The 10,411-nt window shown below is 53.3% G+C and overlaps 1 protein-coding gene across 3 annotated transcripts in view; it reads right to left on the bottom strand.

Annotated features, from left to right (window-relative positions):
• Nucleotides 1-1,363: 1,363 nt before the first annotated feature.
• GART (phosphoribosylglycinamide formyltransferase, phosphoribosylglycinamide synthetase, phosphoribosylaminoimidazole synthetase) overlaps nt 1,364-10,411 on the bottom strand; it is a 37,226-nt gene continuing 28,178 nt past the window's right edge. For all 3 annotated transcript variants that reach the window (XM_036389287.2, XM_036389288.2, XM_036389289.2), the window contains 6 exons: nt 10,126-10,329; nt 9,749-9,880; nt 9,055-9,185; nt 7,151-7,292; nt 4,597-4,712; nt 1,364-2,734 (listed from right to left, as the gene is read on the bottom strand). In XM_036389287.2, the coding sequence (XP_036245180.1) occupies nt 2,552-2,734; nt 4,597-4,712; nt 7,151-7,292; nt 9,055-9,185; nt 9,749-9,880; nt 10,126-10,329 (908 nt within the window). In that variant the 3' untranslated portion in view covers nt 1,364-2,551. The remainder of the gene's footprint in view (nt 2,735-4,596; nt 4,713-7,150; nt 7,293-9,054; nt 9,186-9,748; nt 9,881-10,125; nt 10,330-10,411) is intronic.

Genomic DNA, 10,411 nt, shown 5'->3' with positions numbered 1-10,411 from the left:
GCTCTGGGCTGGACGCTGAGGGGCTCTGGGGAGGTCCCTGAGGGACTCTGGGCAGATCTTTGAGGGGCTTCGGGCACCCTTCAATTATTCCACCCTCTTTTTCCAAGGGAAAGCTCTGGGCCGGTCCCTGAGGGGCTCTGGGTGGGTCCCCCGAAGGGTTCTGGGCCGGTCCCTGAGGGGCTCTGGGCCGATCCCTGAGGGGCTCTGGGCCGGTCCCTGAGGGGCTCTGGGGACGTCCCTGAGGGGCTCAGGCTCTGCTCGTTTTTCCTCCTCTTCCCTTCTCCTCCATGTCCTTCTCTTGGATGTCTCAGTATCTCAAGTTTTCCTTCCCAGCCTTTTCCCTAAGATCACGGCTTTTGTTACACATCCCTTGGAAAATCCATGGTGGGAGCCGGGCTGGCTTTTTAGGTTTGGAATTCCTTTGTTCGGTTTTTCAACTTGTAAAGGAGAAAATGTTTTACATGAACGGAGCTCGAGCTGTAAAACTGATCTGGTGTTTCCAAGGGGAATTCATCCATCCAATGCATCAATTTCTGTGGCAGAGCAGTGGGAGCTTCCCAGGGTAATCCCAAACAGGATCTGCTGCTGCAAGAGTGGGACAACAAGGTCATGGAGCTGCTGGAGAGAGCCCAGAGGAGCCATGGACTGCCCCAGGGCTGGAGCCCCTCTGGAGCCAGGCTGGGAGAGCTGGGGGGGCTCACCTGGAGAGGAGCAGCTGCAGGGAGAGCTCAGAGCCCCTGGCAGGGCCTGCAGGGGCTCCAGGAGAGCTGCAGAGGGACTGGGGACAAGGCCTGCAGGGACAGCACCCAGGGAATGGCTGCCAGTGCCAGAGGGCAGGGCTGGGTGGGATCTTGGCAATGAGGAATTGTTCCCTGGCAGGGTGGGCAGGCCCTGGCACAGGGTGCCCAGAGCAGCTGGGGCTGCCCCTGCATCCCTGGCAGTGCCCAAGGCCAGGCTGGGCACTGGGGACAGTGGGAGGTGTCCCTGCCATGGCAGGGCTGGCACTGGGTGGGATTTGGGGTCCCTCCAACCCAAACCTTGTGTGACTCTGTGAAATCCCATTTCACATCCAGGCTCACATGGCAAAATATCAGAATCTGGATCAAGGTGCCTGTGATGGAGATGGACATTGGATTTGGGAGAGCTCACTCTGTTGGCCTCTCTGGCAGTGATCAGCTGCTCTGATCAATAATGTGACATTGATTCCCTGCACAGGCAGTGATTTCACCCCTCCAATCTTTATTTCCTCTGCTTCCCTGGCTGGAGCTGTGACCTCCCATGGCCCCCACAAATCCATGTACAGCCCCTGCCCTCCTCCCCCCTACAGCCCTGGGAATCAATTCCAAGGAAATACTTGTGGATATAATTTTTTATTTTAATTTATTAGGCTTTATTTCAAATCCCAGAGGAGAATATGCCAACATGGGAGTACCATCAGGACATCAGAGCCCAGAATACAATCTGCTTTCTCTGATTAAAAAATCAGATTTCTCTGTGTTAAAGGGGAGCCCCAAACCACCTCATCTGCTCTGTGTGTGGGGAACCTGATCCTTTCAGCAAGAACATTAAAATGGTTTCATAAATATATGAAAATATTAAAAGAAAACCACAAGTGTTGAGCTGCTCAAAACCCCCCAATCGTTTTCCAAATGTTCGTAATTCCTGGGTGTCCCTCAGTGTTATTCCAGGTGAAAACACTGGTTCAAGAATAAAGGCACTTCAGAATTCCTGAGGAATGTTTCCCAAACTAAGGACATGTTTTGTGTCTGGTCTTTCTACTTATGTAAAAAAATAAACCCTGAATTTGTGGGAATTCACATGGGAATGCTGTGGGAAAAAAAGCAGCAGACACCAGATGCTGCTGGCATCTGATGGACAGCAGGTTCAGGTTTGGAAATGACAGGGTGTGTCAAGGGTCTGGGCCACATGAGATCCACCACCATCAAACCAGGCAGCAAACGGAGAGAAATCCAATAACTGGTGTTTGGGGAGGCCAGTTTCTGCTGCTCTGCTGAGGTTTTGAGAGTGGAGGGTTCTGCCTTTGTCTGTCTCTTCCATTGCAGTTTCCCTCAGCAGCACTTCCCAGCACAAGGAGGATCCCCATGAGGGAACAGCCCCGGTGGCTGGCCAACAGCTGGATATTCACAGCTGGATATTCACAGCTGGATATTCACAGCTGGATATTCACCATATTCCCCGCCTGGCAAAAGTGGAAGTTAATCCCAATGCTGGAGACAGGCCATGTGACAAAGGCTTGTGCACTTCCCAGACTGGTTGTGATTTTGCATGAAGGGTCTCCAGTGTTGTCTCCAGTGTTGTCCCCAGGGCTGCTCAGACCCTCCTGGCTGCACTGGGGTTGTCAGGAACGCGACTGAGAGAACCAAAATGTTGGCCAAGGAAGCGATTAAAATGAGGAAGCACTTACAGGAGCCATTGCTGCACCCTCTGGGAACGGCCCCCCAGTTCCCACTGGTGGCTTTCCTGGGATTTGAACCATGAACCGTGCGAGGCAGAGGCGAGGGGCAGAGCCCGGGCCCTGCTGAGCCCGGCTCTATTTCCAGTAGATCTTGCCCGCCTCGCCCACGCGCACGGCGCCGCTGGCCACCAGCTGCAGCGCGGCGGGGAAGGCGCGGTGCTCGGCCTCCTTCACCCGCTCAGCCAGCGTGGCCTCCGTGTCCCCCAGCTTCACCGGCACCGCCTCCTGGAAGATGATGGCCCCGGCGTCCACCTCCTCCTGCAACGGCAGCGGCGAGGTCGGCCTGGCACACAGGGGAGGCCTGGGGTGCCAAGGGGACCTGGCAGGAGCTGGGGTTTGCGCTGGTGGGATGGGGCTGGCTGTGGTCTGGGAAGGGTTCAGAGAGAGCAGGAGGGAGGCAGAACAGCAGGGAGCAACAATTCTATCCCAGAAAAGCCCAGGGACAGGAGGGGCTGGGCTGGGCAGGACATTGAGTCAGAGGGGGAATGAGCCGAGGGCGGCACGGAGCCAGGACAGATCTTCCCTGGAACACTGCTGGGGCAGATCCCTGCTGGGCAGGGGTGGTTCCTCAGCAGCTGCCACACAGAGAAACCCCAAGTCATGGCATAGAGAGTAGAAAGCACTTTCCCTTCTATTGGGAAAAGTGATTCTGCTCTCTTTTTCCAAGGGAAAGCAAAAATGCTGAGACAGATTCCAGCAGCAGAGGGTGAGGGGAGCCAGAGGAGAGACCTTTGAACCCTGAGAAGTGACCAAAAAGGGAACCAATGATCCCTGGCCTGAAAAAACGTGGCTCTGAAGCTGAGACATCTCTGCTCTTTCTTTACTTAGGGTCTGACCAGCATAAATTGTCAAGTTTTGCTCTGTTCCCACAGAGCAAAACTGATCACACCTTACCAAATCCTGTACCATTTCCAGTGGGGTTTTGTTTGTTTGTTTCTATTTTTTTCTTTTTCTTGAAAGCAAGAAACAAGGCAGGTTTAGGATAAAACCCAGAAGTTTGGGCCATGTTTAACAAAGCCTTTGGCTTCGCCAAGGCCTTACATTAACTATTTCCCCTCTCCAGTGGGTGGAAGACAGCAGTGGGATGCTTAGGGAAGAAGTTCCCTTAGGGAAAGCTTCAACTCCTGGACAAATTATCCATTTCCATTCCTTCTCCAGAGCCAGCAAACTACAGCACTGTATGGTCACAATAAAATCTCCACCTCCTCTGGATGCAAAGTTCTGAACACAGAGGGCAGGTGATCAAACACGAGGGTTTAGGGTTCTCCCAGCAGGCTCTGAGGTGAGAATGTTCAAAAGGGAGGATTGCAGAGAGCCAGGGAGGAGCAGATGTTCACAGGGGAGGATGCAGAGGGGCAGGGAGCAAGAAGGTGAAGATGTTCAAAGGGGAGAATTGCAGAGAGCCAGGGAGGTGCAGATGTTCAAAGGGAAGGATTACAGAGAGCCAGGGAGGTGCAGATGTTCACCGGGGAGGATGCAGAGGGGCAGATGTTCAAAGGGGAGGATGCAGAGGTGCAGGAGGGGCAGATGTTCCCAGGAGAGGATGCAGAGGGGCAGATGTTCCCAGGGCAGGATGCAGAGGGGCAGATGTTCAAAGGGAAGGATGCAGAGGGGCAGATGTTCCCAGGAGAGGATGCAGAGGGGCAGATGTTCAAAGGGAAGGATGCAGAGGTGCAGATGTTCACAGGGGAGGATGCAGAGGGGCAGATGTTCCCAGGGGAGGATGCAGAGGTGCAGATGTTCCCAGGAGAGGATGCAGAGGGGCAGATGTTCCCAGGAGAGGATGCAGAGGGGCAGATGTTCACAGGGGAGGATGCAGAGGTGCAGATGTTCACAGGGGAGGATGCAGAGGTGCAGATGTTCAAAGGGAAGGATGCAGAGGTGCAGATGTTCCCAGGGGAGGATGCAGAGGTGCAGGAGGGGCAGATGTTCCCAGGAGAGGATGCAGAGGTGCAGATGTTCAAAGGGAAGGATGCAGAGGGGCAGATGTTCAAAGGGAAGGATGCAGAGGGGCAGATGTTCCCAGGAGAGGATGCAGAGGTGCAGATGTTCAAAGGGAAGGATGCAGAGGTGCAGATGTTCCCAGGGGAGGATGCAGAGGGGCAGCAGGGGGTACTCACAGCCACGAAGTGCACGGTGCAGCCCGTGACCCTGACCCCGGCCTGCAGCACCAGCTTGTGCGCGTTCGCTCCCTTGAAGGACGGCAGCAGGGACGGGTGGATGTTCAGGATTTTCCCTGGGAAAGCAGAGCTGAGGTTATTGGCTTTTAGCACTCTTAGGCTGCTCAAGGGGCCATAACCAACAGAGGAACAAAATCATTTGTGAAAAGGATTTTTGACAAGTTTTGAAGATGCCAGCAGCCAGCCAGCTCCAAGAGTCTGAATTAGCAGAGTGCAGTTACAGTTAATGGCTAAACACATCCCCAGGGATTAATAATGACTAATTGGCTGATGTAGCTGTCCCTTCCCTCAGCACCTTGTCCTTCTTTGATCACAGGATCCCCGGGGCTGGCCCAGCCCTGCCAGCCCATGCAGTGCCAGCTGTGCCCCATGGGCACCTTGTCCCCAGCCCAGAGCACTCAGTGCCACCTGCAGGGGACACCTGCAGGGCTGGGCACTGCAAAGCTCCCTGGGCAGCCCCTGCCAAGGCCTGAGCTCCCTTTCCATGGGCAAATTGCTGCTGCTGTCCAAGCTGAGCCTGCCCTGGCCCAGCCTGAGGCCGTTCCCTCTGCTCCTGTCCCTGTGCCCTGGGAGCAGAGCCCGACCCCCCCGGCTGTGCCCTCCTGGCAGGGACTTGTGCAGAGCCACAAGGGCCCCTGAGCCTCCTTTGCTCCAATGTCTCTATTACCATTATTTTATTTAATTCTTTCTGTTATCTCTATTCTATTCTTCTCTCTTCCTGGCAGCACCTTGGGGATCTGGGCAAGTTACAGGAGGCAAATGTGCCACCTGATGTCCAGCAGTGTCTCAGATACACTTTATATCTAAATAAAACCCTTTTTAAGCATCAGCATCTCCCTCCCTGTGGCTTGAGCCCAAAAGGTTTCAAGGACAGTGGGCTGGAAACACCACCCTGCTCCTCTGCCTCCATTTCCCATCAGAATGGGATGTGGATTCCTGTTTGCTTGGGTTTGTTTGGTTCTGTTTTCACCTGTGCTTTTTTAACACTCACAATTAACACTTTAACCTGTCCTTTGTTAACAGCCGTAATTCACACTTCAGGGCTGTTAAGCAAGAAAGAGTTTCCTAACTCCCACTCAGTGTCCTTGTGACTGTGAGAGAAAAAGAAAGGAGCAGCTTTGACCAAAGCAGCAGCAGGAATTGATTCTTCCTGGATAATTCGGGGGGGTCAGGGGCCAGGCATGGCCAGGACAGGGTCCTGCAGCTGGCCCAGCTCCCTGAGCTGAGCTCAGTGTCTGAGCTCCCATCTCGTGGTCACAGCTCAGGTTTTCAAGCTCAATCCAGTTCTGGACATTTAAAAAAGGAGTTTAACTCTTCTGTCTGGAAAAAGTCTTTCCTTTTCTCTCACACCAGTCATGCAAGTAAAGCAAATCCTGCACTGTCCAGGACAACAATCAGTGAACTGTCCCTAAATCAGAAGGCACTAAAATCTTTATTTGCACAAGGTTCTGCACTAGAGGAAGTTCTGTTCTGTCCTCTACAGAGTGTCTGCTCCAAACACATCCCTTGGAGTGAGAGATTGTGTCTCCTCCTGACAGCTGCCCACAGCACAGGCACTTCCATCTCTGGGCCCTGAGTGGAGACAAACAAAACCAATTCACCTGACTGGCTTCACCTGACAGCTTCAAAACCACAGCAAGGCCTCTCACGAGTGTCTGCTTTGCTCTACTGAATTTAAAGAGAGGTTTGAAAAGAAGTTCAGGTGTGAAATGTTCCTGGCACACCCAGGGGAACACAAAAGTCACCAAAGAGCAGTGAAAGCTGCAAGGCAGAGGCTGACCAGGCTGTGCCTGTTTTGAATAGGTTTAGGTAACCCTGGCCCCAAAGCAGAGCAAGCAGCAGCTGCTCTGTGTGCTCAGGACTCCCTGGGAAACACAGGAGGAGAGAAAAGGAACAGCTGGGCAGGGAGAGCAGGCCCTGAAGGTGTCACCAGCCTCTCAAAGAGCTGGAAAACCAAAAGATGAGCAGAGTGGAGACACTGTGAACGTTCTGAGCAAGCACAGCCTGGATCTGCCTGGGGAACACCCCACGCATGGACTCAGGCAGCTCCTGGCACGTGGCTTGGGACTGGCCAGGGCTTGTTAACCAAAACTGCAAAATGCTGCCCAGCTTGGTGGTTTTACAAGGACCCAGAGCAGTTCCTCTGTCAGGGGAAGGAATCTCAGTGCCTGGCTGCTTACCTCTGCCAGCACCTCCTGTGTGCAGAGGCACAAAGCCTTCACAGCCTTTAAAAAATATTTCCTAAGAAATCAAAGACTACCAGACCTGAGTCTGCCCTTGGCTTCCTTCAGGCTCTGCACAGGGGCACTGCCTTTCCCTCACATCCTTTTCCTTACAAGATGGGAAGAGTTTCATTTCACAGAATCCCAGGATGGGCAGGGTTGAAAGGGGACCTTGAACATCACCGTGTTTAATCTGCTGCCCTCTCTCTTTTTCCTGGTGACAACCCCTGAGATGCCTTGGTGCACATGCACAGCCCCCCAGCTGTGCTCACCTTCCCATTTCTTGACAAAAGGACCCGAGAGGATGCGCATGAAGCCGGCCAAGCAGATCAGCTCCACCGAGAACTCCTGCAGGACTTGGTCCACGGCGCTGTCAAACTCCGTGCGGCTCTGGTACCTCGTGTGCTCCACCACCTGGGCAGCCCAAAGCAAGAACAGGGATGTGCTGGCAGCTCCAGAGGAAGAGCAGCTCCCCAGGGCCCAGCTGACAGGCACAGTGCAGCCTGTGCTCCTCCCCACACAGGGGGAGCAGTGGGACAGACAAGTTTGGCTTGATAAGCCCACGGCTCTCGATCCCATGGAACACCTACATGGATTTGTGGGGTTTTGCATGGATCACCATGGAGCACCCCACAAATGCAGGGCTTTAAGCCATCCTGAAGTCTTCCAAAGGTTTCACCCACTTTGAGGCCTCTGGCAGTCATAAGCAGTTGAATCTTGGCAAAAACTGTACCAGAAAAGCTTGGAAAAAAGGCTGATCACAAACTCCTAGACCAGCCCCTACCCCATAATGATGGAATCCCAGAATCCCAGACTGGGTTGGGTTGGAGGGACCTTAAATCCCACCCAGTGCCACCCCTGCCATGGCAGGGACACCTCCCACTGTCCCCAGTGCCCAGCCTGGCCTTGGGCACTGCCAGGGATGCAGGGGCAGCCCCAGCTGCTCTGGGCACCCTGTGCCAGGGCCTGCCCACCCTGCCAGGGAACAATTCCTCATTGCCAAGATCCCACCCAGCCCTGCCCTCTGGCACTGGCAGCCATTCCCTGGGTGCTGTCCCTGCAGGCCTTGTCCCCAGTCCCTCTGCAGCTCTCCTGGAGCCCCTGCAGGCCCTGCCAGGGGCTCTGAGCTCTCCCTTTCCCAGGTGAGCACCCCCAGCTCTCCCAGCCTGAGCTGTTGTTTTCCACCCAGGATAGATCCCCTGATTTAGGCAGGAAGAAGGCAGCAGTACCTAACTTAGAGCACCCAGTCTTCAATAGAAGCACCTGTTAAAGGCCACCAGCGTCCCAGGGGTGGTTTGGGAAAAGCCAGGGCTGCTCAGGTGACAGGGACAGCAGGCACTGGGCACAGAGCCCAGCCCAGCCCTGGGCTGAACCAGCCTCTGCCCCTGTGCCTGTGCCACCCCTCCATCCCATCCCACACAGCCCACACTGTTTTTTTTCCTGATAAAAACCTTGGGGTTGGCACTGGATGGGCTTTCAGGTCCTTTCCCAGCCAAGCCAGCCTGTGATTCTCTGTTTGCTCTTCACACCACATTTCTCTTGTGCCCTCTGTGTCCTCCCAAGGAGGAGCTGGAGCACCAGCACAGATCCCAGCACCAATAAAGGAGCAAAGCTCTGGGCCCCAGTCTCCCTGGCTCTGTATTCAGCAGTGAACAGTGACTGGAAAAGGTTTCTAAGTGACAACAGGATCATTTCAGATCTGCAACACAAAGGCAAGGCACACAAAATCCATGGAAGCTCAGGGAGCCCTGGGAATGATTCCTGGAGAGCCTGAGGCAGTTCCCAGGCAGTCAGAGGAAGGCCCCACTGAGTGTGACCTCTCCATTCCATTCAAATGAACCACCAGGTCATTTTAAAATTAAATTCACATAAAATAGGTTGGTACTTCAGTGTCAATGCCCTGAAGTCAAGCAATTCACAAAGTTTAAGCTGTAACTGAAAGTTTTATGCTGGTTTAATGCAACAACTGTCCCCAAAGCATCAGGATTGCTGGCAGAGAAGGAGAAAAGGAAGGATTTTGCTGTCAGGTACTTTGTCCCTAGGCACAAGTTCACAACAGACCAAAAGAGAAAAGCCAAGGCTCCCTATCAGCCCATGTGTCACCCCATAAAACTCATCAGCACCTTCCTGCTGGAGTCCCAGCCAATGGTGGCTGATTACAAAAGGAAATGCTCACCCTTGTAGGAATCCCAGCTCTCTCAGCTTTCCTCAGCCCCTCCACACCAGGTTTGTTGGAGATAACCAGAACTATCTGTGCATAGCTGGTGTCTTTCTTCGTGCTGTTGATGAGAGCTTCCAGGTTTGTGCCTGGGGGAGAGAGAATAACTCATGGATACTGAGAATAAATAGAGGGAACAGCTGGAAGAGGCTTTAAACAAGTAGCACTGTGGGGGAGACCAAACCAAACAGCCCTGATGAAACATTAATCCTTTTCAAATTGATTTGCTGGGAGCTGATTCAGACAGCTGAAGGCCTTTCCTGGCAGCTGCACTTGGAAACTGTAATTTATAGCACTGGATTGGTGTCCTTAGTGATTGGGAATACTGGAAATAGAATAGTTGGAGTGCCTACATGGCAAAAGAAATTCTGCTCTATCTGTGAGATGATGCTGCTGTTCCTACAGGGACCAGAGTGGGAGCCTGAATCTGGACACCTGCAGAGGTTTGGGGATAAACTGAGCACAGGAGCGATTCACAGACTGCAGCAGAGGTTAAAAGAGGTTTGTGACTGACATCAGCCCAAGCACAACATCTCTCCTGCCTGCTAGAAGCCTACCAGAGTGCCCATGGAGAACTGCAGGGATTTTAAATCCAGGCTGAAGCTCCCTTCTGCACAGTCTGGATCCCAGGGTAGCAAAGAGCAGAACTCACCTGTTCCAGAGATGAGGACAGCCACCTTCACTTTGCCTGTCTGGATCTTGCCCTGGATGTGGCTCTGCACACACAGGGACCTGTTTGCTTGCAGGGCCCGATGGAGATTGAGGACTTTAACGTTGTCAGAGCCTGAGCAGGTACAAGGAAAAACCCAAAAGACCAGCAAAACAAAGTGTCAGTAAAGGGAGAAGCAGAGAGAGGAGAAAAGCACCCATGGAAGAGATGAATGAACTGTCAGCTCAATACCCCCACAAAAAAGCCAGGGAGGTGCCAGTGAAAAGGTTTTCACCTCATGAAGACTCCCAAATAAGGGAATTTCCCTTTGCTTTTTCTTTCTGCTGATTTCCCCCCAAGGAAGATCAAGCTGCAGGAACCTTTTTGCAGGGGCACCACTTTGCCGATGAGCCAGGCGGTCTCGTGTTCCTGGATGTCCCTGAGGAGCTGCTGGGCCATCTCCCTCTGAACCACCAGCACTGCCCCCACCCCACAGTTGAAGGTCCGAGCCATCTCCTCCTCAGAGAGGTTCCCTTCCTTGTGGAGCCAGCAGAAGATTTCAGGGATCTTCCAGGTGAGAGCATCTGAAGAGAATTGGAAATACAGATCAAGGGTGGAAATTGTTACCAATGGACTACAAATTATTGGGGTGCTAAGAGGCAAAAT

This window comes from Molothrus ater, chromosome 2 (assembly GCF_012460135.2).
Source record: "Molothrus ater isolate BHLD 08-10-18 breed brown headed cowbird chromosome 2, BPBGC_Mater_1.1, whole genome shotgun sequence".
Lineage (NCBI taxonomy): Eukaryota > Metazoa > Chordata > Aves > Passeriformes > Icteridae > Molothrus > Molothrus ater.
This window is presented reverse-complemented; position numbering and strand designations above follow the sequence as displayed.